This window comes from Delphinus delphis, chromosome 15 (assembly GCF_949987515.2).
Source record: "Delphinus delphis chromosome 15, mDelDel1.2, whole genome shotgun sequence".
In the NCBI taxonomy this organism is placed as follows: domain Eukaryota; kingdom Metazoa; phylum Chordata; class Mammalia; order Artiodactyla; family Delphinidae; genus Delphinus; species Delphinus delphis.
The window spans coordinates 82,820,259-82,848,108 of NC_082697.1; the positions used below are offsets into that span (position 1 = coordinate 82,820,259).

The window sequence follows — 27,850 nt, forward strand, 5'->3', positions numbered from 1 at the left end:
ATTTCTCCCAAGAAGGTTAAAACTTTATGTGTACTCAGACATCTCAGTTAGATGGAAACCACCTAGACACCTGTTTCGATGCCCGAGACCAAGCGCCCAGAAGCCGGCTCCCCTCCCCCCTCCTCCAGTCCCTGCAGAGCCGCGCACCCAGGCACCTCCCTACCTGGCCCCTCTCCTCGCCTGCGGCCCAGAGAACACACCGCCTGCTCCGGCAGGTGGACCTGGGGGTGGCGGGCGGTCTTAGGGGGCGACCAGCCGGGTCCTGGGGGGCGGCGGGCGGTCTGCAGGCCCGCCTCGGTCCCGGGAGCGCGGGCAGCTCGCCCCACCACCGCAACCCCGAAGCTCAACTTCTTCGAGATCCCGGAAGTGGGCGGGCGTGCGACCCAGCCGAGACCCCAAAGCCGGCTGGTGACGCAGCATGCCGCAGCCAATCGCGCGCCTCCTGCGTTTGCGTTATTGCGAGGCCGGCCAATGGGCGCGGGCCTGGCTGCCGCTTCCTGCCCACAGGCTCGCCGGCCCCGGGGGAGAGCCTGCTGGCTCTGCCGGCCTCAGAGGCGCAATCGCCGCGACCCCGCCCTCCGGGCGCCGGCCCAGGTGAGTGCAGCGGCGACCGGGAGGTGGGACGGGCGCCCCCGTCCCTCCGGACAGGTTGGGGCGGCGGAGGCAGCAGCAGCGTTTGCCCCACGCGCGGCGAGGTGGGAAGGGGCTGTGCCAGTGCTCTTTCCTGCACACCCGGCGGGGCGCCGTCCCCGGACCCCCACCCCGACCCCTGAACGTGACACCCCCACCAGCCTTTGCGCTGGAGTGACTTGGGAAGTGATTGGCAGGTGTAGAGGATCGAGCTGCGAGGAGCCCGTCTGTCCCTCCTCTGGGCAGTGGTGAGAGCAAAGCTGCTTGGCGTGGGATTAGCTCAGGCAGATGGTAAGGGCCCGGCGCTGAGATGCTACTGGTGGCCGGGCAGGGGACCCACCTGTCGCCCAAGGGCACGGAACCTGAACGAAACCAGGCCGACCGCCCAGATGATGGGAGCCGGGGGTTCATTTTCAGAGCAGCCGGCTCAGGGCACCTCCTTCCCTGTGGGAATGGAAGGAGTCAACTAGCGTGCATGTCCCGCAGTTTTCTCCCACCTCTTTAGACCCTGATGTCGCCTTCCAGCAGCTCCCACAACTGGTGGGCAGTGAGCTGCTTTAGTAGCCAGGGTTTTCTCTGTTTGTTCATGGGGTGGGTGTGACAGGGTGTAATAATAATAATAATAAAAACCCCGCAGGAAATCTTGGGCAGGAAGCAGTCCTAAGATGGCCTGGGAAGTAAATGCTTCAGGCACTCCCTTGGGACCGTGCCCCTCCCTGTACCGCACCCCACGCTACTCCCTCAACCCCCACCTTCCCTTGGGTACCTTTACATCTCTGAAGGGATCTGTTAATTAACCCCAGCAGAAAGGTAGATGACTCTGCGGGTGGTGAGCAGGCCTACTGAGAAGAATGACTGAAGGTCCACCTGGAATTCATTGTGCAGAAGTTCTGGGTGAATCGGAGGTTGCTTTCTCGGAAGATGTTGCCTCCCTCACTCCACCCCTAGAAAACAGAGAGATCCCAGGATCCCAGAATCGTGCAGCTTAGTGCTCCAACCTCCCACTCAAGAGTCCTCTGATCCAGTGACCCCATGTCCCTGGACAGGTTACCCCATCACCTCACAGCCAGGAAGTGGCCTGGGAGATCTTGGGACTACATCCTGGCTGGCATGGAAAGGAGGTGAGGCTGACCAAGGATGTCCACCTTGTGTTATCTTTAGGTGGGAAGTGACGGGTACCGGTATTTCCACACCAAAGGGAATTTGCAAACATAACCCCCCCATCTTTTCTCTGCAGTAGAGTCTTCTGGTAGTTGCCCAGAAGGCTGAAAGTACGTCTATCTGCTTAGTCATTTCTCTGGAGGAAAGTGTATCCAAGTTCAACATCACCATTCATTGAGCTCAGCATGCAGACTGAGCCTGACTTAACTGGCTACTTGTACAGTGACCTGTGAGCCAAGAAATATCTTTGAAGACTGTATTTATATTAAAATGTCACCATGGGAAGCGCCATCACCCCTCCCCCCATGTAAAAATCTTACTTTTTTTCCCCAACAATTTATGATAAGGATTGTCAAACATACAGCCAAGTTGAAAGAATTATACAGTAAACACCCACACACCCACCACCTAGATTCCACTATTGACAGTTTGCCATTCTTGCTTTATCACATATCTATCCACCTCCTAGTACCTTACTTTTAACCTTCAGTAACTGGTGACATTCAGCTTCCCTGGAGCCATATTTCCGTCTCTTAGCTCAGGGAGGGGTGGTGTGGTGAATGTAGGTGGTGGTGATTTTCCATAACTTTGAACAAACACCCACTTTGTGCAGAGCACTGGGAGATGCAGAGGAAATGAAGAGGCCGAAGACTCAGGCTGACCAGAAAGGGCTTTGAGTTTTTTGTTTTTAAGAGATAGAAGATAAGTGGCAGCTTGTGAGAGCAAATGGCAAGTAATAAAATGATTTCAGTAACACTCATTGAGTTCTTGCTGGGTACTGGGCACTTTATTGTAACTCTGTGCCTGTGTTCTCTCATTCAGTTCTCACAACAGCCACATAACTGGGTTAGTCTTCCTTTCTTCCTTTTACAGATTAGGAAATCGAGGCACAGAGAGGTTAGTAGTGGGCTTTTGTTCATGCTAGAAAGTGGTGGGGCTGGGATGGTGTGGGTCCGGCGTGGTTCTGGGCACTCTTAGTCACGGCGTAGATGCCGCAGGGGGGAGAGTGGACCCTCAGGCCTGCCCAGGGAGGAGTGGAGGGGCATCTGGGGGTGCCACAGCTCTTCCAGGGGTCCCATCTCAGGCACCCGGATACAGATGCCAGTTTTCAAATGGCTTCAGAAGGCTAGCGTCCTGACTTCCCGTGTGTTTGACCTGGGCGTTGGGGCCCCGGGTGGAGGGATCAAGCTCCTCCACTCTGCCAGTCAGGCTCCCCCCCACACCCCCATCGTCTTCCTCCACTTCCTGTTCTGGGTGTTTCCCAAAACTGGCGCCTGCTCCACTTCCCTGCTTCCTGTTCTGTATCCTTCAGTCACTTCCTTCCCCGCTCGCGCTCTTTCTTCTCCGGTGTTTGTAAGACACACTTTTTTCCGAAAGAGCCTCATTGCTCGCAGCAGATGCTCCTGTTTTCAGACGCGTTCCATCGTCCACGTTGTCATTCCAGTCGTCACGCTTTCTGAAGCGCCCTGGTGCCCCTGGCAGGTCTCGGGAGCAGAATAGCCTGGCCCCGGCCTCGAGGCGCCCAGGCTCTGTCTCCCCGTAGCTCTGGTTTCCGTACCAGACAAGCCGTGTCTCGCCCTGGGGCAGTGATGGGTCTTGGATGTGGGAGCCGCCCTGTCCGGCAGAGCTGCGCACTGGGATTCCCTGCACTGCCCTCGTCCAGCTGCTCTGTTTTGCTGCCGTGGGCCTGGCCACCTGGCCCTGCCACGCCTCTAGGAGTTACGTCCCAGCAGCACTGTCAGCCCTGGGGTTGGGAGGGTCAGCGGTAGAGCATAGCTGTGACTCTGCCCACCCCCCACAAATAAGAAAGGAAGAGGAGAGAAGAAGGAACCGGAGTGGAGAATGGCAGGAGAGGGGTCGGGGAAGAGAGGAAGGTGGTCGCACAAGGAGGGTAGAGACAGGCCCCTCCCATCCCTGCCACGCACACAGCCACAGAGCTCCTGCGCGACCATGCAGGGCGCTCGGGGGATGGGGGGGCCGGTGCCGGGCCTGTGGGGACGCCCCACGAATGCACAGAGGAAGGTCACAGGGGGACCAGCACGAGGGGGTCCGTCTCCACTGTGGGGCAGAGGCCTCCCTGGGAGGCAGCAGGACGCGTGTAGGTTTGGGATTCATTAAATCTACAACTTTTCACTTATTCTTTAGACAAGAAAGATCTGAACGAACTATGACCAGATAATAATAACATTCATTAAATTGAGGGCAGTGGGTATTTGGATGTTACACGTTTTGTCCTCTGGACTTTTTTGTGTGTTTGGAAAAAAATCCCCATCACAAGAAGGGCCAAAGGCAGAGAAGAGAAAAGGGCCCTGGACTGCAGCTGGGCTCTGCCCCTGCTTTGCGGGGGGCCGCTCAGCCCCCTGCGGCAGGAGATGGTCACGGCCCGGGCTTCCTGCCTGGCCCGGCTGGCCCCGGGCCGGGAGCGGCTGTGGGTGCTGACCCTCGCCCTCCCGCCGCTGTTTTCCCGCAGCGCCGCGGCCATGCCCAGCTCGGAGCTGTGGGCGGTGGATCTCTTCGGGAGGGTGTTCACGCTGTCCACGGCCGGGCGGCACTGGGAGCTGTGCAGGGACGCCCAGCTGGAGTTCAAGCGGGTCAGTGCGGCCGCGCCGTGCTGCTGGGGCATCGCCTGCGACAACCAGGTGTACGTGCACGTGGGCGCCAGCGACGTCCCCATCCGCTGCCGGGAGGAGGCCTATGAGAATCAGGTGGGGTCCCGAGCGGCGGGCTTGCTGGGCTGGTCGCTCTGCCGGGAGGTAAGGGCCCCCGCACCCCAGGCTCCCGGCCTGTTCCCGCCTTCACCGCCTTCATTCTGCTGAGATCCGAGTGCTGCAGCATCCGAGTCATTGAGGCCAGAGCCCCTGTGGGTCCCTATCCAGGCAGCTGGCCGGGTCCGCACAGGCACGGGGCTCCGGCCGGGTTCCAGGAGCCCAGGACGGTCGTGTCCCCCACTGTTCGGCGCGGCAGGTCCTCTGCCCTTTGGGACCGGACTGGGCTGCAGGCTCACGATGCAGAGCCAGGCCCTCTGCTCCCTTCCCGCCCTGGAAACGAGAGGAGGTCCCCACTGGTCTCGGAGAGGCCCTGGCCACCAGGCCTAAGGCTGGTCTCTGCCTCCGGCCCCCAGCGCTGGAACCCCGTGGGCGGCTTCTGTGAGACGCTCCTGCCGAGTGACCGCTGGCCGTGGAGTGACGTGAGTGGGCTCCAGCACCGGCCGCTGGCTGGGGTGGCGCTGCCCTCGCCGCATTGGGAGTGGGAGTCGGACTGGTACGTGGATGAGAATTTTGGAGGGGAACCCACAGAGAAAGGGGTAGGTGCACTCGGGTCCCGCCGGGGCTCCCCTGCGGGGAGGGAGCGCCTTGGGCTCGGCCCGTCCCCCCAGTGCTATCCCCAGCACCCCGTGGCATCAGACCTCAGCCTGGGCCCCCCGTGCTCCCCGCTTGCCGGACGGGATCCATGGGGACGATGCTTCGGGCCGCGCTGCTGCTTCTCCACCCCTCCTCCATCCTGCTCCCCCTTCCCCAGCTCTTTCACGTCCTTCCTCGAGAGCTTTACGGCCCCTCCCCCCATCTTGGTATTGCAGGGGTGGACATATGCCATTGACTTCCCCGCCACGTACACGAGGGACAAGAAGTGGAACTCCTGTGTGCGGCGCCGGCGGTGGACCCGGTACAGGAGATACAAGTCCCGGGACACCTGGGCCAAGGTCCGGGGTCCTGCGTGTGGCCGGGGAGGGGGTGGGGGGTGGGGGGGGCAGGGGGCGGGGCCCAGAGCGCAGCCCTGTAGTGGGGAGGGTCACGTGGCCCTCAGCCCCACCCTCCCTGCCCTGCTCTGGGGACGCCATGCCCGCCCCGGGGCCTGGCCTTTCCTGCTCTTCTGTTTGGAAGGCTGTGGCCCTGGGCGGCCCTCGTTTGGGAGATGGCTGGTCGGGGAGCCGGGCCAGACCGTGGCCCCGGACGGCACAGAATTGTCTTGACCTGGTCTCCAGGCTGCCCTGTCCCAGACTCAGGCTCAGTCTGTACACGTCTTCCTCCCCTGCCCCCCACGCCGCGTGGCAGCCGCTCTGGCTCTTGTATTTTTCCAGTGACCCACAAAAACTAGCCTAGGGACGCAAGGCCTGTATTGGGGTCTTACGTGGCCTCAAATGAGAGGAAGGCCACAGGCCCACGCCTGACCCCTCTGAAGGGTCCACGCCGCGAGGTGGGGCTGCCAGCCCAGCCTGCCTGGCCCTGGGGCTGGGAGCAGCCTGGGAGCAAGGTGACGGCCAGTGTCACGGGAGGCCTTCACTGCAGGGCCGTGTTCTGTGATGGGGGGAGGGAGCCACAGCGGTCAGGCCACTGCAGAGCAGGGGCAGGAGTGACTCCTTGGGGACAGCAGCCCAGGCCTGGCGGCCAACAGGGGGAGGACAGGGCAGAGGGGGCCCAGGGCTGGGAACCCTCCGTCCTGATGCTGCCGGCCCTGCGAAGTCCGCTGGGGCCTAGCTGGAGGACGGAAGGCAGCGTGCTGAGGGCCGGAGGGGAAGCCGGGGGTGGGAGTGTGCACGTCCAGGTGTCCACCAGGCGGGGAGCAGGGCCACCTCCTGGCCCAGATGCCCACAGGCACTGACTGCTACTGCCTCACACCTCCTCGTTTCAGATCCTGTCGGAGGATGACCCCCAGCGGTTGCCTGACCCCTTCAGCGACATCTCTGTGGGGGGTTGGGAGATCACAGATGAGCCCGTGGGCCGCCTGTCCGTGTGGGCCGTGTCTCTGCAGGGGAAGGTGAGGCCTGTGCCCCCGCCCCCCCGGCCTGGCATGGGAGGCGGCTGAAGGAAGCCGGCCGCAGGGAGCGGGCAGGAGAGAAGCTGTCGTCCACTGTCCTCCCAGACGTGGAGGAGGGAGGAGGGCTCTCCCCGGGACCCTCCCCTCGCCTCCTGTCCCCGCAACTGGGGCTGCCCTGAGTGGTCAGCCTGTTACCGGGGTCCCCACAGAGTCCCCCTCCTGTGAATCCTGCTGTCCTGGGGACCCACGGGGTCCTGTTCCTCCCAGAAGCCTCTGACCTCCCACCGCATGGCTGCTCCTGGCCTGTCCCTCCTCTGAGCCCCTGGAGCACTGATGAGTGTCCACCCTGGGCTCAGAGGGCATCAATACTGCCTCCTCAGATAGAATCTCAGCTCCCTGCCCACTGCCTTGTGCTGCCTCCCACATGCTGGTCTCCAGTAGTATTGTGGATGGGTGGGTGGGTAAGAGGATGGATGAATAAGTAGATGGATGGATAGGGGTATAGATGTGTGCGTGTGTGTGGGTGTGTGTGGGTGGATGGATAAATGGATGGACGGTCATGTGGATGAATGCACAGGGGGATGGATAAATGGATGGACGGTTATGTGGATGAATGCACAGGGGGATGGATAGATGGATGGATGGTTGGTTGGACGGATGAGCAAGTGGCTTGGTGGATAAGCATATTGATGCGTGGATAGGTGGGTAGATGGATGGATGGCTGTTGGGATGGGTGGGTGGAGGTAGCTGTGTGGGTGGGAGGAGAGGAGATTCTTTTCTCGGGGAGCTTGTGAACTAAGCAAAGGAATAAAGCCCACTGCTGACAGCAACAGTGACAGTGACACGGATGGGCCTGGGTGCAGGTGACCCAACACTGCGGCTGTGGCTGTAGAGCGTACTTCGTGACCGTTCAGTACCCTTAACACAAACGGACCAAAGTTCTCTGGTTGGCTTTGGAGCAGCCACAGCAGGCTTTTATCAGGCTTACCTTCAGGTCCTGCTTGGTCTGGGCTTAGGTCAACCCGTAGTAGTTTTCTCTGAGCCACACTGAAGGGTGGTGGGGAGCTGGCCGGGGACAGAGCCCCCATCGAGGGGCCACGCCACCTGGATGCAAAGAGAGGGGAGAACGGGTTTGAGAGCAGCGCCAGGTGTGAGCCAGCGCTGCCCGACATCACTCCTGTGGTCCGTAAAAGGTGAAACCAGGACCCCGGGCTCCCGGAGGAGCCGGGCAGACAGTTGGGCCCAAACCAGCAGGTAGCAGAAGCGGGGCTGCCAAGGCCGGGTTCTGCAGTTCAGGAAGGCAGTTGTTCCAGCTGCTGATTTATTCACTGGATAAGGTGTTCGAGGAAGCACCCAGCAAACCATCACGTGCAAACAGGGCCCATAGCACACGCATTTCTGAGTGATGGTGATCATGGTGGAGGCTTATAACCAGTCTATTGTCTCTTGTCCTTGGAAAATTCTGTCTATGCCAAATCATTGAAAATGTTTTATTCATTATTATAAGTGAGATCATGTCACATAATTCACAAGTGTTAAGGCAGTCTGTTCAGATAGCATAGAATTTAAAGTTTACAAATAAAATTAGTATGAGTAATAAATCCCACTAACTAATAAAGAATTTTAAGAAGAAAAAAAGGGCAAGGTGACAGGGTTGGGAGGCCTCATGGACCACGCAGCAATGTGCTGCCCCCTCTAGATGAAATCAGCCAGTTTGGGCAATAGGAGCGGGTGGCTCAGTCTTAAATATTTGATTATGCTCCCTGTCTTCAGGTTAAGGAGAAAAAGAAGTGGACGTTTTAGACATTCCTATGAAGGGGGCTTGGGGGTTTCCTCATCCAGCCGCTGGGGCCCCTGGCTTCCCCTAGAGACAGGTGTCCTGAGGGCATTGTGCCACTAGGGGGCGCAGGACACCCGGGCTGGGGCTGGAGTTCTCACAAGTCAAGCAGACGACAGAAGAGGTCTGTCCCCTAGGACCGCCAAAATCCAGGTGTCAGTGTCGCATTTTTTAGCAGGGGTGGGGGAGTCATCTAATCTGGTCGAGAATCCCGATGGCAGTGGGGGCAGGGTGAGCGAGATCTGGACAGTCCCAGCACCCTGGTCCCCAGTCCCCTGGAGACCCCGGTCCCCAGTTCAAGCCTTGGAGACCCCCGGTCCCCTGGAGACCCCATGCTTGGGCTGTGCATGGGCTGATGCAAGTGCAGCCAAGCTCGGGCAGCCAACCCGGCCACAGAGCCCCGGCCTGACCCTGCCTGACCCTCCCCATGGGTTTCTCTCTCCACCCAGGTGTGGTACAGAGAGGACGTCAGCCACCCCAACCCCGAAGGCTCGTCGTGGTCCCTGGTGGACACCCCGGGGGAGGCGGTTCAGATCAGCTGTGGGCCCCACGACCTGCTGTGGGTGTCGCTCTGGGAGGGACAGGCCTTGGTCCGGGAAGGAATCAACAGGAACAATCCCAAAGGTGGGCAGCCCTGCACCTTGCGGAGGAGAGGAGGGCGGGGCCGCCCACCTTCTCCCCGGAGCTCCCAGTGATGGGGGCCACCTGCACTGTCTTCTGGGGCCGGGTAGGAAGTTCGTGGTCTGTGGTGGAGCCTCCCACATCTGAAAACGGGATCCTGCACGTCTCCGCAGGAGTCGGTGTCGTCTGGGCCGTCACCAAGGACCGTAAGGTAGGACGGGGTCCCTGGGGGCTGGGTCCAATGGCTCTGTTTAACATTGAGGGTTGTGTGGTTTTTTGTTCTCGTGAGAGTGGTCCACACCCTTTGGAACAAATCCAGTGTCAGCCAGGCACCGTGCGTATTCTGTTGTTGACGTCACTGGTGATCTCCAAGATGTTTGGTGACCCCCCAAACGTTGCCTGCACCCCTGTACAAAGTGCAGAATGACTGTATTTACTGTGCAACAGGCTGTAACATTTCAAATAATCAGAAGCTAATTTTCTGAAGCCCTCAGCTAAATGAATGCCTCCCCTCTTCTCTATCCAGAGCTTGTCATTTTGACTTTATCAGAGGCAAGTCCAGTGAAGTAAGCTGATTTCGCATTGCTTCCGTGATCTCTTTCTAACCCCACGTCAGGGGCATCCTTTCTGAACAATGTGCTGTGCTCATCTGCGGCCTGAACCAAAGGACCAAATTATTTGTTTTCCCAGGCCTTGAAAAAAAACCCCTTCTATTTCAGTGGCCCTCCAGGGAGGTGTGTTTATTTCTGACTTTCCCAGGTTTGGTTCCGAAGAGGCGTCAACTCTCACAACCCCTGCGGCACGAGCTGGATCGAGATGGTTGGAGAAATGATGATGGTGAACGTGGGGCTAAACGACCAGGTGTGTGTGGTCCGGAGCCTTGGTCCCCAGGGGTGGGGGTGGGGGGCGGCAGAGGAATCAGAATGGGGCCCCCCCATGCGTCCCGCCATCCCTTTCCACTGGGCATGCTCATGAGGCTGGTACCGGAGGGCATCCCAGAACCTCTGCCCATTCCAGGCCCACGAGGGCACCCGAAGGGGCTGCTTTCCCCCAAGTCCTGGAGCCCCCACAGTCCTGGGTCACACCCCCGAGGACCCTCAGAGCAGTGGTAGCGAGCACGGATCTGGGGAGGGACATTCATCCTGGAGACTGGAAAGTTTTGTTGAGAAATTTCAGGGCGAAATCAGATCACTGAGTACAGGACAAAACATCTTCCAACTTTGTAAGAGCAGCATCTTTTAAACATCACCTGCGTGGTTCCTATCGTAGCCTCTTTCTGGTGGATAATGTGGTTTGGCTAGTTTTAAGACTTAGGGTGTGAAGGTGACGCCTTTCCCGATGCTCTGAAAGCTCTTCCTGGGGGCAGGGGGGCTGGCCTTTCCTGTGTCCACACACACTCCTCACCTGCCCAGGTGAGCTGGGCACGCAAGGGCAGGGGCAAGGGGGTGCCAGCTGGTGCCCATGGGCCTGAGCACGGAGGCCACGTGCGATAACCAAGTGACAGAGATGCCGTAGCCCCCCCCCCCACAGCAAGGCCACCTGGGGCCACGGCTCCGCCTTCAGGCACCCCCAAGGCCAGAGCTCCCAAGGGGCTGCTCCCAGGCCCCTCCCCTGGGCCCCTCAGCTGCCCAGCACACTTTCCTTCCTCAGCGCCCGGCCCGGCCACCTTCCCCATAAAACTGAGGTCAGAATCAAGGAGGTTATTTTGCATCTTTAAAAGGACCAGGACCATCCTCTGGGTTCACTTGGGGAACAGCTCCCTTCCCACCAAGGCCACAGGGAAGCTGGGGACATGGGTGGACTTCCTGTCCCCGCACAGTGCCTACCGGCACCAGCACCTCCTCTGGACGCTGTTGCCCCAAAGGCCCAAGTCTGCCTGAGGTCGGGGAGCCAGGCTGGGTCCCTGCTCCTCCTGACCTTGGAGCCGCACCCTCCCCCAGCCCCCTCGGGGCTCCGCTTCCTGCATCTGAGTCCTGGACTCAGCTCTCAGCCACCCCAGCCCCTTCGCAGCCCACCCACACAGGCGCACCCCCCCACCCCCTGCCTGCATTTGCAGGCGTGTCCTCCAGACCTGGGGGGCTCCCCCCACGCCCCCAGGGGAAGGGAGCCCCAGTCTGCACCCGCCCCTCCCCCCCCGCAGCGGCACCTCTCTGTTCCAGGCCCACCCCCCCACCCCCACCCCCACCCCGCAGCAGCACCTCTGTCTGTTCCAGGTCTGGGGCATCGGCTGGGCGGACCGGGCCTTGTACTTCCGTCACGGCGTCACCCAGAGCGAGCTCAGCGGGAAGACGTGGAAGGCCATCGTCGCTGGCCGGGAGTGTGACGGCTCACGCTCGGGCAGCTTGTCCAGCCTCCTCAGGTGATCAGGCGGTGGGGCTCCACGGGGTCGGTCCGGGGTGGGGGGCCGTGTCGGAGGAGGCTGCTGCCCGGCCTCACCCCAGGCAGGAGAAAAGCAGGTCCCGACCCACGAGAGCCGCGGCTGTGTGGCCTTCTCCCTTCCTGTGCCTGGGGTCCTGCTCGGCCCGAGGTCGGGGGCAGCACGCGGGAGGCGGGAGAGGGCAGCTGGGCGAGGCCAGGATGTCCTCCCATGTAGGGGCTGGGGGCTGTCCCAGAGCAGGGCTGGCCTGTTGGTCCTGAAGCCTCAAGGTCTGGGAGACAAAAGCCTTCTTTGCGGGAGGATGCTCAGGCCCCTGTGTTAAAGGAAGGCAGAGAAGAAGATGGAGGGTTTCTAGCCTGGAGAAGAGGCCCTGAATTAAGACGTGCCCCAGAATCACCTGGAGAACTCGTTCCCGAGGATCTCCACGCCCCGCCCCCAGAGCTACTTTTTTGAGATTTTGCATATCTTGCAAGGTCCCAGGTGTGCTCCTGCTGCAGTTCTGGGGACCACGCCTTGAGATCCCTGGGGTTAGAGCGTGTGGACCCATCCCAGCCCTGCCCACTGGCCCTTAGAACGCAGGCAGGTGACTTAGCGTCTCAGCTGGGGGCGCCACCAGCGCTCACCTGCCCGGTCATGGGGCCCAGGGCCCTCGGCACAGCACTCTGCAGCCGGCTTGGGCCCCCCTCAGACGCTGGTCCACACCCTCTGCTCCCCCAGCTTGGTGGTCAGCACTCAGCTGCACCGTCAGCCTAGAGATGCCCGGAGGCTGGCCAGGCAGGGTTTGCTCACATTCACCTGAGGGTTTAGGCTCTTCTCAAAGGGAGAAGCACATTGGGATCAGCTGAGAATTTCCAGAACCACTGACGCCAGATCTTCATGACCTTGGGCTTGGCAGTAGCTTCTTTTTATATATATATATATATATATATATATATATATATATATTTTAACATCTTTATTGGCGTATAATCGCTTTACAATGGTGTGTTAGTTTCTGCTTTATAACAAAGTGAATCAGCTATACGTATACTGGCAGTGGCTTCTTAAATATGACACCCACAGCACAAGAAACTAAAGAAAACATAGATAAATCAGACTTCATCAAAGTTTTAAAATTTTGTGCATCAATGGACACTATCAAGAAAATGAGAAGACAATCCACAGAATGGGAGAAAATAGTGGCAAATCATGTATTTAACAAGGTCTGTTATCTAGAATACATAAAGGGCTCTTACAACTCAAAAACCACTCAACTCAGAAGAGCAAAGGACTTGAACAGACATTTCTCCAAAGTAGATATACGAGTGGCCAACAAGCACAGGAAAAGATGTTCAACGTCATGGGACATGAGGGAAATGCAAACAAAACCACATTAAAAAAAAAAATCCACATGAGATACCACTTCACACCCACCAGAATAGCTGTAATCAAAAAGGGAGACAGTAACAAGTGTTGACAAGATGTGGAGAAATTAGAACTCCCCTGCACTGCTGGTGGGGTGTAAAGTGGGGCAGCCACTTTGGAAAACAGTCTGGCAGCTCCTCAAGAAGTTAAAGATAGAGTCACCATAGGACCCAGCAAATTCACTCCTAGATAGATACGCAGAAGAACCGAAAACATGTTCAAACAAAAATCTGTACATGAATATTAAAAGAAGCACTATTCACAATAGCTGAAACGTGGAAACAATTCAAATGTCCATCAATGGATGAATAAAACATAGTGTTATCCATGCAATGGAGTATTATTTAGCAATACAAGGGAATGAAGTGTTGACACATGCTACAGCACGGATGACTCTTGACCTCTTACACTAACTGACAGCAGCGAGTCACAAAAGGTCACATGCCGTACGATGCCGTTTATATGAAGCGTCCAGAACAGGCCAATGCATGGAGACAGAAAGCGAATTCGTGGTTGCCAGGAGGTTGGGGGAAAAGAGGAGGCTAGAGAGTGACTCCTTAATGGGTACAGGGTTTCTATGATGAGACGAGAAGGTTCTGGAAATTGGTAGTGGCTGCACAACATTGTGAATGTGCTTAACGCCACTGCACTGTACAGTTTTAAATGGTACATTTTACATCACATGTATTTTACGATAAAAACTAATAATACTGCCAGATCTCCACCTAACATTGATTTGGTTGGTCTGGGTGTGGCCCGGGGACCTTTCAGAGTTCCTGAAGGTGGGACTTCCCTGGTGGCGCAGTGGTTAAGAATCCACCTGCCAACGCAGGGGACACGGGTTTGAGCCCTTGTCCGGGAAGATCCCACATGCCCCGGAGCAACTAAGCCCGTGCGCCACAACTACTGAGCCATGCTCTAGAGCCTGCGAGCCACAAATACTGAGCCCTCATGCCACAGCTACTGAAGCCCACGCACCTAGAGCCCGTGCTCCACAACAAGAGAAGCCACCACAATGAGAAGCCCACATGCCGCAACGAAGAGTAGCCCCCGCTCGCCACAACTAGAGAAAGCCCACACGCAGCAACGAAGACCCAACGCAGCCAAAAATTAAAAAAAAAAAAAAAAAGTTCCCAGGGGTTCCAGCTCCCTGGGGAGCAGGTACTGGTGTGTGTGGCACAGAGAGGCCATGACTTGGCCAGGGGTCACACAGCGCATGGTCCTTCCCCGAGGGAATCATGGGTCTGCCCCTCTCCTTCCAGCGCCGGCTGCTTCTTTGGCGACGAGGTGAGGGGTGGTGGTGAGTCCCGTGTGCCAAGCGACTCGGAAGCCAAGAGACCGGGGCCTGACCCTGAGCATGATGTGGAGGTCGCCAGCCCTGCCTCCGCCCCGGCCTCCGCCCTGGCCGAGCTGCCCTGGACCAACATCGACCTGAAGGAGCCCAAGAAAGGGCCCAGCCACGCGGCCGCTGACTTTCCCGAGGCCACCAACCTCTCCTCACTGCCACTTCTCCCGCTGGGCCTGGAGGAGCCCGACAGCGCCAACTGCCACGCGCTGTGGGCCTGGGTGTCCGGAGGAGGCTGTGCTGTGGAGGCCCACACCACACTCAAATGGTTCACCGTCCACTCGGGTAAGGGCAGCGGCCCAGCGCCCCAGAGGGTGCCCCAGGGGAGGTGGGGCAGGCCTGATGCCCCCACCGTGCTCAGCCCATCTTTCTGGAGCCTTCCAAGACCAGCCCAGGCTGTCAGGAGGAAGGGCGTGGGCCCGGAGCCCCTTCCCTCCCCCTGTCCCAGCAGTGGTGGCCATTCTAGGCTGACCTGGGGGACATCAACTTTCCCCTCAGGGTGAATGATGGGAGGGAGGGCTCACGGGACATGTTACAGAGATGGTAGCTTTCTAGAAAGAAAGGGCTGGTGAAAAACAGAGCAGAGAGGCCTGGCCGGCTGCCCAGCCCTGAGGCTCCGACCGGCCCGCAGGCCTGTCCGCCTCCATGCAGATGCTCTCGCTGTCCATCACGCCGGCCCAGACCGCCGCCTGGCGGAAGCAGATCTTCCAGCAGCTCACAGAAAGGACCAAGCGGGAGCTGGAGAACTTCCGACACTACGAGCAGGCCGTGGAGCAGGTGGGCAGTGCCCGGGTGCACTTTTTCCAGCACACATTCATTGAGCACCTGCTGCATGCCAGCCCTGAGGTAGGTGGGAGGGATACAGATGGATGCAGCCATCCTTCTGTCTGTCCATCTCGGACGTGAAGCCGTCCCCTCCAGGCCCGTGTAGAATCAACGATGAAGCGATGAGTCCGTTTGTTGATTCACTTGCCCTCAAGAACTCCGCGCGGGCCCACTGCATTGTAGGCACAGAGGACCTGGCTGCGTCTCGGGTGGCCTGGGCCCCGGCTTTGCCGCTGACTCTCTCTGACATCGGGCCAGGCACAGAACCTCCCGGGCCTCAGTTTCCCTACCCAGAGCATGGGGTAACGGTGCCGATCCCACAGACTGTTTGAGAATCATAGAATTCGCTGGCTCGGGGCCTGGCGGTGTCTGGTGACGTCACTTCTGTCCTTAGGGTGAAGGGGGGTAGCCAGGAGGGCCGGGCAGGAGCCCCCAGTGTGGCAGTGAAGGGAGCAGAGTGGCCCCGGGGTGCCGGGGACTGGGCCGGAGTGTGGCGCCCCAGGGCCGGCCTGTGACCCGTCCCACCGTCCTGCTGTGCTGCAGTCGGTGTGGGTGAAGACGGGGGCCCTGCAGTGGTGGTGCGACTGGAAACCCCACAAGTGGGTGGATGTCCGTGTGGCCCTGGAACAGTTCACGGGCCACGATGGGGTTCGGGACAGCATCCTTTTCATCTACTACGTGGTCCATGAGGAGAAGAAGGTGGGTGGGGACGCCAGGGGGGAGGTGCGGGGGGGTGTAGGGGAAGAGGGAGGTGCAGGGGTGGGGTGTGTAGGGGAGGGGGGAGGTGCAGGGGGGTGGGGTGTCCCAGGGGAGGGGTTGCAAAGCCGGGGTGCAGGAGTGGGCACGGGACACGGGCCCCGAGGTGCTTGGCCCAGGACAGCGTGTGGCATCTGCAAAGCACTCGTCCGCGGTGGCAGCAGCCGGGCAGTGGCCGGCAGGCGTGTGCCGGCCTCACCCCCAGCTGCTGCTGAGGGGCCCTTGTGTTCCAGATGAGGAGCCAGGCTCTGGAGACAGAGCTGCCCCCTCCGGGGCTGGGGTTTGAACGCAGTCAGTCTGGCTCTAAATGCCCTCGTCCACATCGAAAACATCACTAAGGCCCACAAGCAAGGCCTCCCCATCAGAACCTGCCACCCACCACTAAACCCCACGACCCCCCAGGGGTCGGCTCTCGAATCGGGGTGACCCAGCCATCCCCGTCGCCACACCACACGGGGGCTCCACCCAGGGGCCCGAGGCAGCCCCAGGCCCGCGGGTTCCCCGGTGACGGCCCTGCTGCCTGTCCTCTGCCAACAGTACATCCACGTGTTCCTCAACGAGGTGACGGCGCTGGTCCCCGTGCTCAGTGAGGCCAAGCACTCCTTCGCCGTGTACACCCCCGAGAGGACACGGCAGAGGTGGCCTGTGCGCCTGGCCGCTGCCACCGAGCAGGACATGAGCGACTGGGTGAGCGGCGGGGGTCCCGCGGGCGGGCGTCCCGCGGGCGGGCGTGAGGGAGCCTCAGTCTTGGGCGCCCAGCCTCGCTGACCGGCCATCCCCCCGCCGCAGCTCGCCCTGCTCGACCTGTCCTGCTGTGAGAGCCGCAGGGTGCACGGCCGCCCCTCCCCGCAGGCCATCTGGTCCGTCACCTGCAAGGGGGACATCTTCGTGAGCGAGCCCAGCCCAGACCTCGAGGCCCCCGAGCACTGGCTGCCCTGTGACCAGATGTGAGTTGGCTGCACCTGACGGAGCTGGGGACCTGGCCCAGAAGGTCACCCAGAGCCCGTGAGGACCAGGGGGACGTGGGTGAGGCTGGGAGGCCCTGCACGGGAGGGAGAGGGGATGTCTGTCTGCCCTTCGCTCGTCCGCTCTTGGTGGCCCTGTGTGCCCGGCGCCCAGTCGGACGAGTTGCCTCTGGACAGTGGCAGGGCCTCCGTCCGCAGGAGCGCGCCCCAGGTGGCAGCTGCACCCTGCACTCCAGGAGGCCGTGCTGGCCCGAGTGGGGGCCCCTCCTGGTCTGGCGTGACGCGCCCGTCCCAGACCCCAGGGTGCAGGGGGGACTCAGGCTGCTGACCTTGCTCCCGTCTGCATAACTCCAGGGATCGGGGGCTCTTGAAGCCCCCGCTCGCTGGGGGCCTGACCGGCTCCTGCACCAGCTCAGGGTTCGCCGTAGCTGGTTAATTCCCAGTGGGAAGCCAGGCGGGTTCCCTTGTGCTCAATAGAGTCTGTCATTGGAGGCCGAAGGTGAGTGAAGCAGGACGTCCGGGAGGCCACGGAGCAGAGGGGTAGCCGCTGGAAAGCCCTGCGGGACAGTTTCTCCCCTCCCCTCCCTCCCTCCTCATCTCCAGGTTCTGGCGGCAAATGGGAGGCCACCTGCGGGTGGTGGAGGCCAACAGCCGGGGCGTGGTGTGGGGCATCGGCTACGACCACACGGCCTGGGTGTACACGGGTGGCTACGGCGGAGGCTGCTTCCAAGGTGAGGGTGGCAGGACCGGCTCCCCCAGCCCTGCCCCCAGCCTCCCGCACGGGCCGGTCCCCCCTCTAATCCCTGGCTGGCTTCCCCGCCCCACGCCGGAGCCGCTGCGCCAGTGTCGATGCTCAGCTGACAGCTGGCTGACAGGTGACCTTCACCACTGCCAACCTCCAAATCCCGGGGCCAGCGCACAAAGCGTGAGAGCCCAGAGACCGGGTCTCGCCCCCAGTGGGCCTTCCTGGAGGCCGTGAAGGTTCTAGAAAGACAGCCGCCAAGGCCAGTCTCCTGATTCCCAGGCCCGGATTCCAGCTCCCCTTTAGATGGGTTGTGCCTTAGGGGACGAGAGCTTGCTGAACCCCTGGGGGCTCCCCGAGTTGTGGAGGTAGGGGCCCTGTGTCTCCTACTGGTAAACAGAGGCAGAAACAAACACCGGAGTGGGACATTCCATGCCCCAGCCCACACGCCCCACAGTGGAGGCGGCTAACCCTGTGGAACTGTGGTCCACCGAGACCCCAGGAAGGCACATCGTGCAGGTTTAACAGCTTCCCTGTTTGTGAGGCAGGAACTACTCTTGTCCCCGTCCTACAGGTGAGGAAAGTGGGGCTCATGGGCTTACATGAGGGGTCCAAGGCACCTTTGTTAGTAAGGAATGAGCTGGGGGGGCCTCACACCTGCCCAGTGCCAGGTGAGTGGGCTGGAAGGTGGGGGAAGAGGAGCAGGTGAGAATAGGGCGTGAGGTGGAGGAGTGTCAGATTCTTGCCACCAGGACGTACAACCCCGGGTAACCCCAGAGGAGCTCAGCCGGCCTGTGAATCCTCTCGGCCCTCTCTTCCCGCCTGCTCTCACCTGGTCGGGCGGGCAGGTGTGGCCTGGGTCCAGCACCCTCCTCTCCGCCCCCAGGCCTGGCCAGCAGTACCAGCAACATCTACACGCAGTCGGACGTAAAGTGTGTCTACATCTACGAGAACCAGCGCTGGAACCCCGTCACGGGCTACACCAGCAGGTGAGCCAGTCGCGTGCCCGCGGAAACAGGACCGAGCTGAACGGGCGCATCTGCTGTAGCGGGAGAGCTGGCGTCTGGCCCCAGATGTGGAACTGACTGGATCTTACTGCTTAGCAGGATTTTCTCCCTTAAAGTATAATGCGTATTTTAAAAACTCGCTTACTGAGAGCGTGACATACATAAAGTACGTGAAACATACACATATACGTACATACGGTGACATGTATCTAAATATGTTGATATGTCCATATATATCATCGAATTCTCACAGATCAAATACCAGCGTAATCACTACCCGGGTCACGAAATAGAACATCGCCACCTCCCTCCCCATCCCCTCGGGTGCTTTTTTGAGTGGGGTGGTTACTTAACTTTCTTACAAAGTTTTGCTTAATTGAAGCTGCTGAGAACATCACAGCCTCCACCGAAATTATTTTAATTCTCCAAATGTGAGGCTTTGGGACAAGACAGTCAATACGTGGTGTTTGGTGCAGAAGCGGGACACTCTAGAAAATCTAGATTGTATGCAGCTATTTATTTCCTGTCCACTCAGCACAGAAGCGTATTTCTCATACCCTGTCCTGGGGTATTTGGTTCGTTTGTTTCAGAAAGCAAGCGAGTTGTGGTGTTTCTTACCTCCTAAAGCCACTGCAGGGGTTTTGGCCGGCCAGAACAGCGGTCCTCAAGCTTGAGCCTCATCCAAGCTCTGCGCTGGGGCCCCTCCCAGACTTGGCCCTGTGGGTCTCTTCTTTCGACTGGTCCCATTTCATATCCCGTATAATAAAACTACGATCCTAAGTAGAGAGATTTCCTGAGTTCCCTGAGTCGTTGTAGCAAATTATCAAACCCGAGGAGGTAATGAGAACTGCCCCCCATTTGTAGCCAGTTGGTCAGAAGTGCAGTATGGCTGGTATCTGAAGTGGGGGCAGTCTTGCTGGGGACCGTGCCTTTACCTTGTGGGGACTGAGTGGTGTTGCAGTCCACCCAGTTGGTGTTGGAATAGCCAGTTCTCTGCAGTGGGTGGACCTGTCCACACTCTCACAGGCAGGGCACGCCCCACATCTTTGCTGGTTTCTTATGTTTTAGACACACTGATGAGCGTGTAGTAATATCTCCTGTTTCCAGTTTCTGTTTCCTGGGGGCTAATGGGACACAGCACCTTTCAAACATGTACTGGCACTTGGATATCCTCCTTTGTGAAATGCCCCTTCGAGTCCTTGTCCCATGTTTTGGTCGGATGATCTCTTTTTCTTGATTTGCCAGTGCTCTTTACATACGAAGGTGTGGGCCCTTTCTCTGTTATTTCTCCTGTTCTGCAGCTTGCTTTTCACCCTGTTTGTGGTGACTTCATTATTAAATGTAGTCCTGTTGATCATCCTTTTCTTTACATAAAGATGGGGCCTTTAAAAAAACCTCTTAAGAAATCTCATTAACCCCAAGGGGATTAATACATCCTTCTATCTCTGGAACAGCAGTCAGCAAACTTTTTCTATAAAGGACCAGATAGGAAATAGTTCAGGTGTGGTGGGCCTTAGGGTCTCTGTCACAGTGACTCACTCTGCAGCTGCCGCTCGAAAGCACCCACGTAAACGAATGAGCATTGCTGTGTCCCAATAAGACGTTACACCTGGACACAAATTTGAATTGCGTAGAATTTTCACGTGTCCCAAAGCATTATCCTTCTTTGAATTTTTTTCAACCATTTAAAAATGTAAAAACGACCCTTACTTTGTAGGCTGTGCTGAAACAGTCCTGATTGGGCCTGTGAGGCGTGTTTTTGTCCACCCTGTTCTGGAAGCTTTATTCCTCTGTCTTGTCCATTTAGGTCTAGAACCCCCTGGCCTGAACTACTTGGTATATAAGGTGAGGTAGGGGTAAAGTGTTTTTGGTTTTTTACTCTCCAGTGACCCACACCATTTATTGAAAAGACTGTCCTTCCCCCTTGCATCACAGCGGCCACCTTTGCCTTAACTCCAGTGTCCATGGGGGCAGTGGCTGTTCCCAAGCCCTTCTCTTCCGTGCGGCTTTGGGCATCCTCGTGCTAACCCTACATGGTTCCAGCTGCCGTCCCTTTATGGGAAGTTGTCAAAGCCTCATCTTCTTCATCCAGCATTGGCTCTTCCTGGACAGTTCTAGGTGAACTTTAGAAGCAGTCCTCAAAGGCTCTTGGGGTCGTGGTCAGGATGGCCTTGGACCTATAGGTCAGTTTGGGTAGAAACGTTATCTCACATTCCTAAATCTCCAAAATCTGGACGCAGTTTATACCTCCATTTATGTAGATCTTTCATTTCGTATTAATAGGGTTTTGTGATTTTCTATAACGGGGTCTTGACATCTTTTGTAAATGGTATTTCATATTTTTGAGTCTATGATAAATGGCACAAACTTTTAAATTTCCTTTGTGTTTTCAAAATTGATGAAAGGAAGAAATTTCAAATAACACGAAGAATAAATTCTAATCCCACCAACCAAAAATAGTAGCCACTCTCCGCATTTTGGTGTGTTTCCCCCTGCCCGTCCCCAGTGTGCCCGCATTTGCTGGAGGCAGGGGGACAGTCAGACATGTACAGATGGCCTGTGACAGCCTCCCAATTTGATCCCCGAGGGTGGACCTGGCTTATCTCACCCCTCCTCGGTCTTGGACATGTAGACTGTTTGTGACCTTTTGCTGTCATCTGGACAGTTTGAAGGATTTCCTCGTGTGTAAATATTTGCGAGTCTCTCCGTTCACCCCGGTAACTTAGGGTTTGAGCCCTTCTAAGGGAGCTGATAGATGTTGCCCGCATGTGTTCTGGAAGCCTCCGCCCCGGCTGTGCGTAGGGTCCACACGGGATGCTGACCTGCTTGCCCGTCCCCTTCCTCCTCACTCCCTGCTTGGTCCTCGGGAGAAGAAAAGCAGTGCCGGGCTCCCCAGCCCGTGTAGAGAGTGCAAAGCCAGGGCCACAGCCGCCCGCGGAGACCACTGTGCACTGTGTGTTGCTGGGAGTGTATCAGTCAGCCGGGGCTGCTGTAACAAAACACCACGGGCTGAGCAGCTTAAACAGCAGACGTTTATTCTCTCCGTTCTGGAGGCCGCGGAGTCTGAGATCAGGTGTCAGCAGGCTTGCTTCCTCCTGAGGGCCCTGGGGAGGATCTGTTCCGGCCTCTCTCCTGGCTTCCGGGGGCTTCCAGTATTCCTTGTCTGGTGACTCAGTTGTCACATGGCCTTCTCCCTGTCTTCACGTCGTCTTCCCAATTTGGGAAACCTGGGTCCAGATGTCCCCGTTTGGTAAGGACGCTGTCCTAGTGGACTGGGGCCCACTAAATAACTGTCTCATCTCAACTTGATTCTCTGCAAAGACTCTATTTCCAAATGAGGTCCCACGCATAGGCACGGGAGTTAGGGCTTCAACGTCTTTTCGGGACACGATGACCCACATCATGAGAGAACGAGGTGTGGGGTCCCTCGGGTGGATGGCCTGGCTGTGGTTGGTTGGCGCCTGGCCCCCGTGTGATGTAGGGTCCCCCTGTTGCTGTCCCCGCCCTGGGGCCATCCTGTTTCCGCCCTCTCGCCCCTCCAGAGATGCAGCCATCCCAGGGGCCTGGGCAGGGGGGCCCTGTTCTCCCCTCTCTCTGGCGTCACCTCAGCCCTGTTGTCCTGCGCAGGGGTCTGCCCACCGACCGGTACATGTGGAGTGACGCCACGGGCCTGCAGGAGTGCACCAAGGCCAGCACAAAGCCCCCGTCCCTGCAGTGGGCCTGGGTAAGCTCCGGGCTGGGGCTGGGGCGGGGGCTGCAGTGGGGGGTGTCCGCCCGCACTGACCCGCCCGTCCCCCAGGTTTCTGACTGGTTCGTGGATTTCAGCGTCCCTGGGGGCACGGACCAGGAGGGGTGGCAGTACGCCAGCGACTTCCCTGCGTAAGCATGTCTCTCTCTGCGTGGGGAGGGGGCCTCAGGGGGCTGCGACCCTGAGTGTCAGGCCCGGTCAGCCAGGCAGAGTCCCTGCCCCCTGCCCCACAGTGCAGACCCTTCACGGTACACAGTTCATGTCCAGATGGAGGATGGAGCCGGGCGAGACTGAGCCAGGGCCTGAGCCTGGCTTCTGAGCCCCAGGCTGGTTTATCCTGGACTGATCCCCCCGCTTTGGCCTTGGGCCCTGAGCTTGACTGCTCCCCAGAAGTGTTCTGATGGCGCCTGGGGGTGGGGAGGGCTCAGAGGCCCCTTAGCTAGAGCCCACCCCGCAGCTGGGCAGCTGCCAGCCCCAGAGAGACCACGCAGGGGGGCCCAGGCGGGGCCAGAGGCATCTGAAGCAAGAGGACGGTGTCCTCCCTTACCTGCTGCCCCCGAGCCCCACCTTCGGCTCGCACTGAGGGCTGGGCTCTGTAACTCCTGGGGAAAGGATGTGCGTGCAGCGTCACCTTCCAGAAATTTCCACGGTCTCGACGTCAGCTTCTTCCTCTGCAGCTTGTACCACGGGCACAAAACTATGAAGGATTTCGTCAGGAGAAGGTGCTGGACCAGGTAAGGAGGGAGGTAACTGGGGGGTGCCGCCATGCCCCTCCCTGCCTCGGCCTCAGTCCCTGTGGAAGCAAAGGGGAGGTTAGAGGCGGGAGGAGAAAAGAGGATCAAAGTAAATGTCAGCCCAGGAAGTGCCCTCGGGCTCCCAGTGCTGTTTCTGAAGCGTTTGTTTTCGAGAACAAACAAGACAAATGTTGGCAGGCTCTACAAGACCCGCAGGGTGGGAGGAAGGCCCGGATGGGGTTGGAGGCCAGGCAGGGGCGGACGGCGTGAAGGGTGGTGCCCACCGGCTCCTCTGGGGGGTCGGAGGTTGTGGCCCCAGCCCTCCCCAGGGCCAGGGGCCTGGCTGCTCCCTTCTGTCCAGAGCAGACGGCCCTGAGGCTCACAGCGGCATCAGGGTGCACGGGGCTTTGCTCTCTTTCTGACGCACAGAAAGTGCAAGCTAGTGACCAGCGGGCCCTGGCTGGAGGTGGCCCCCATCGCCCTGGGGGACGTGTCCATCATTCCGGAGAGCCCGGGTGCCCACGGGAGCGGGCCCGGCATCGCGCTCTGGGCCGTCAGTGACAAGGGGGACGTGTTGTGCCGTCTGGGCGTGTCCGAGCTCAACCCCGCGGTGAGCACCTTGTGGGACCCAGGGCCTGCCCACCTGCCAGCCCCCTGGCGGATTCTTACCGAGATAGGGCTCTTTGGTGGAGTCGGGCAGGGATCAGGCCTCCCCAGGCCTCTGCCCAGGACGTTCGCTGGGACCGGTGGACACCGTTCGTGGCCCGAGCGGTCGCCAAGCCCTGCGGGCAGTTGGAGCTGAGGACGCGGTTGGCGTGAGGAGCCGCCAGCTCCCGGAACCCGGGTGGTGACAGAGGCGGGGCCTGGCCGCCCTGAGTGTCCCTCCTCCCCGCCTGCAGGGCTCCTCCTGGCTGCATGTGGGCACCGACCAGCCCTTCGCCTCCGTCTCCGTCGGGGGCTGCTACCAGGTGTGGGCCGTGGCCAGGGACGGTTCCGCCTTCTACCGTGGCTCCGTGTCCCCGTCCAAGCCGGCTGGTGAGTGCCACCCCTCGGGAGGATCTCCACCTGCCGCCACCGCCGCCATGTTGTGACGGGCGCCGGGGGCGGCTGGAGCTGCTTCCGCTTCCGGGGAAGCCGGTTGACGGGTCTCCGTGTAGGTCAACAAGCATTTACCGAACACACCTGTGGACCAGGCGCAGGGGCCGCGCTGGGCTCCCCCCAGAGGCCGCCCCCCTCCGCTGGGACTGACCCAGGGGTGGTCACCTGGCAGTGGGGCTGCCCTTCACCGCCCTTGGCCTCCTGCCCCTCGGGGACGGCCCTGGGCACCGGCACAGCCCGTCCACAGTGTCCACCCTGGCTGCCCTCCGGGAGTGCAGGCCGTGTAGGCTTGTTCTTCTCTGGACTTCTGGGCAGTGTCCGGCACAGGGATGGATGGACCGACGGGTGGGTGGGTGGGTGGTGGCTGGCGCATCGCCACCCTCCACGAGCGGCAGTGGGTTCGCACAGTGGCCCTGAGGCTGAGTCTCCACCGCATGCTGGGCCGGGCACCTTCCTGTCCCTGTTCGGGACAGCGGCCCATCGGACCCCACCGTCTGGAAGCTGCCACAGCCTCGGGCGGGCCCTGGGGAGGGCACTGGGCAGGCCGGGGCATCGAAGGGACAGCAGGACACAGGTCAGCTCGCGCTGGGCCCTCTCACACTTGTGGTCCGGCCAGTCTGGGGACAGAGGCCGGCCGCACCTGCTCGACCCCGTGAGCTGCAGAGGAGGCCACGTGCTCCAGGAGCACCGGGGTGACAGTTTCAGTGCTGCATCCCGAATCCAATCTCCCATCGCAGGCGACTGCTGGTACCTCATCCCATCTCCTCCCAAACAGAGATTGAAACGGGTGTCCGTGGGGCACACAGCGGTGTTCGCCTTGGACGAAAACGGCAAGTGGTTTCTGATCCCCAGCGGTCACCAGGGGAGGTTTGGGGTTCCCTGAGTGCCCTGATGGGATGAGACCAGACCCTCGCCCACCCCAGGCCCCAACATGAGACCTTCGTAAGCCCCATGAGAGGCCGCCAGCCTGAGGTCAGCCTCCAAGCAGTCTCCCCCGAGTCAGGCAGGGTCGGGGGCCCCCAGCCCCCCCAGGTGCTCTGGCCTGCCTGCACCTCGGGAGGAGGACCCGGTGCCAAGGCCTGGGAGCATCTTCTAGACAGTGCCACCCAGGCCCGCGACTCAGGAGCCCCAGGGCAGCTGCGGCTGGCAGAGGCCACCTGCCCCGCCCAGGCCATCCCTGCCCCAGCCCCGTGCCGCCTCCAGCCAGCTCCGCCCGTGCCCTTTAATGGTCTGTAGTTGTTGCCCTAGCTGAGCAAGGCGAGGAAAGGGCGGAATCGGGACTGGAACCCAGGGATTTTATTCCACACCAGGTCTCTTTATTGTTTAAAGAATTCCTTGTCCTCGGTTTCTCATGCATAGAAAGCAGACGAGGATGCCAGCCCAGCACAGCGGGGCAGTTATGAAGTGAGGGGGAGGCAAACGTGGGAAGGGCAGGGCTGGCTACGGCCGGGGTCTCTCCGGCTGTGGGTCAGCAGGAGCCCCGGGCAGTGGGGGGGGATGCAGAGGGAGACCCCGCCTGTCTCGTGGTCAGACCTCCCGGCCTTGCAGACCCCGAAGTGGATCCCGACGCTCGGGGCCTCACGGTATCGGTGCTTCTCTCCTAGGGAACCTGTGGTACCGCCAGGGGGTCACACCCAGCTACCCGCAGGGCACCAGCTGGGAACACGTGTCCAACAACGTGCGCCACGTGTCCGTGGGGCCCCTGGACCAGGTCTGGGGCGACAGGGGTGGGGGGTGGGTGCTTGCCCTGGGGTCGGGGACTTGGGGGGATCCGGGTTTCTGCTCTGGTCTCCCCGCTGCTGTCTCCATGGTCCCCCTGCAGCGGTGGGGCCAGGCCTTCAGTGGGTTTGCATTCCAGGTCTGGGTCATCGCCAACAAAGTCCAGGGCAGCCACAGCCTGAGCCGGGGAACTGTGTGTCGCCGCACGGGTGTGCAGCCCCTGGAGCCCAAGGGGCAGGGCTGGGACTATGGCATCGGGGTAAGCAGGGCTGGGCACGGGGCGGCTGTGCTGGCCTGGGGCTCCGAGCCCCGAGGGCTCTCGGCTGGGAGGCCCCGGGCAGAGCCGCCCAAGAGTCCAACCATCTAGAAGGATGGTCTCTGCCCCTTGACCCCTGGCAGCCCCGGGTCACTCCGCTCTCTCCTTTCAGGGGGGCTGGGATCACCTGTCCGTCCGGGCCAGTGCCACCAGGGCCCCCAGGAGCTCGTCCCAGGAGACAGCCGGCAAGTGGAGAAGGGAGCAGGGCCTCCCCAGTGGGCCCTCGGAGGTGGCCGATGCCCCACAGGAGACCCCCAATCCCGTCTGCTGCTGAGGCCGCTTCCCCTCACCTGGAGCAGGTGTGATGCTGGGTTTGAAGGACCAAGGTTGATGCAAGCCTTCCTGTCGGGAGCTGTTCTCGTGCTGAACGTGCTGAAACGTGGATCCCAGGAGTGGTATCTCCAGGCCCAGACTCGAGACTGGGGAGGGAACCTGGCCTGAGATCATGGCCACCTTGGAGGCACTGAAACAACCCAGAAATGTGAAGCTCTGTGGACGCTGTGTGTCCCCGGCTGCGAGGAGAACGTGGGGTGTGAGGTGCAGACCCCTTCGCCCCAGCCTCTCCTGCGCGTCCCTTCCCTCTCTGCCTCCTCCCTTTCCAGGACGGGAGCCTGGAGGCTTCCAGGAGCACTGCCCCTGGGGAAGAGAGCCCACGAAGGACCCCTGAGCCCCGGGCATCCCCAGACGGCGTCAGCCCTGCCCCCTAAAGAAAACTGGCTGTGGGGCTCAGTGTGGCTTCACCTGGACCTGATCAGTTCTCTGAGCAGGATTCGCGAATGGGGTTTCCTTTCAAAAGTTAAGGAAGGAGTTGGAAGGTTGGAAATAAGTGCTGGGGAGGGGCGTCTTCTTCCCCGGGTGGGCCGGGCCCTCCTGGGGTGGTCGGAGGACGGAGGGGCCGCCCGTGGCTGCGAGAAGCTGTCCAAGTACAGAGTCACCGTCGTCGGTCCTCAGCCAGCCCTTCCTCTGACGGGGCTGGGGACTGGGGGCTCCTTTTACATCGGATCATGTCGCAGGGGGTGGGGAGGGTGGAGACCAGCCGAGAGGGGCCTGGAGGCCTCAGCCTGGAGCAGAGCCCTAGGGAGGCACCCCCCAAGCAGCCCCACTCCCAGCGGGCAGCTTCTCAGCTGCTTTTTTTTTTTTTTTAATCAGAAAAAGGCCCCATTTGGTTAAGTCTCAAGTTTGCTTCCCACAGCCAGACGCGTTGCCGGGGGTCATCAGAGCGCGTGTCCCGTCTCTGCTCACTGACCGCCAGCTTCCCCGGCGTTCCCGTCAGGAGGGCTCGGCTGTGCGCTGTTTTGTGGTGCAGTGTTTGCCGCCCAGAAGCTGACTCTAAGGAGGTCTCCCTTGGGCCCCCTCCTGAGGGGCACTGGAGGGGCCACAGGCCTCTGCCTCATCTCCTGGAGGTGGGACCGGGAGGCGTGAGTCTGGGGGCAGTGCCCAGGCAAAGCAAGCGAAGGGCCGGGTGGGCGGCGCCCTCCTGTCTGTTTACACTCGTGGTTGTCAGGTTTCTCCGCGCGGGCATTACTGTTTCTTCTGTGGCAGCGCCCTGTCGATCTACTGTGACTCGCTGGTTTCTCCCTGCCCTCTCTCCAGGGCGACCGTGTCCCCTCCTTGCAGAGCGCCGACTGCTGACCTGCTCAGCATCACCGAACCATCTCGAGTCCTCGGATGCTTTATTCAATAAAAACTTAGGCCAGACTGTCAAGGACGCGCTATTTTTATTGCTGCACTACGATTAAAATGCACAGTTCCCCACCCATTCGAGCTTGGGGCAAAAGTAGCAGTTGCCGTGAAACCTTTTATTTTGGTT

General features: G+C 59.9%; 1 protein-coding gene across 1 annotated transcript; it reads left to right on the forward strand.

Annotated features, from left to right (window-relative positions):
• The first annotated feature begins 518 nt into the window (after nucleotides 1–518).
• Nucleotides 519–27,745, forward strand: TECPR1 (tectonin beta-propeller repeat containing 1). Its single transcript, XM_060032438.1, has 25 exons — nucleotides 519–594; nucleotides 4,262–4,496; nucleotides 4,913–5,095; nucleotides 5,369–5,491; nucleotides 6,421–6,546; nucleotides 8,833–9,007; nucleotides 9,115–9,215; nucleotides 9,764–9,865; nucleotides 11,218–11,363; nucleotides 14,048–14,415; nucleotides 14,762–14,907; nucleotides 15,499–15,654; nucleotides 16,249–16,398; nucleotides 16,501–16,658; nucleotides 17,280–17,407; nucleotides 18,305–18,407; nucleotides 22,053–22,149; nucleotides 22,225–22,304; nucleotides 22,851–22,907; nucleotides 23,337–23,517; nucleotides 23,807–23,942; nucleotides 24,743–24,835; nucleotides 25,610–25,716; nucleotides 25,864–25,983; nucleotides 26,153–27,745. The coding sequence occupies exons 2-25, from the start codon at nucleotides 4,272–4,274 to the stop codon at nucleotides 26,312–26,314; spliced, it is 3,423 nt and encodes a 1,140-aa protein (XP_059888421.1). The 5' UTR covers nucleotides 519–594; nucleotides 4,262–4,271; the 3' UTR covers nucleotides 26,315–27,745.
• The last annotated feature ends 105 nt before the right edge of the window (nucleotides 27,746–27,850 follow it).

What these genes read in the sequence shown, in the direction of transcription:
- TECPR1 (XM_060032438.1), top strand. Translation starts at nt 4,272, where the DNA reads ATGCCCAGCTCGGAGCTGTGGGCGGTGGATCTCTTCGGGAGGGTGTTC. An exon ending in GGGAACCCACAGAGAAAGGG is followed by an intron (nt 5,096 to 5,368) that starts GTAGGTGCACTC and finishes TTGGTATTGCAG; the next exon opens with GGGTGGACATATGCCATTGA. An exon ending in GTCACGGGCTACACCAGCAG is followed by an intron (nt 18,408 to 22,052) that starts GTGAGCCAGTCG and finishes TGTCCTGCGCAG; the next exon opens with GGGTCTGCCCACCGACCGGT.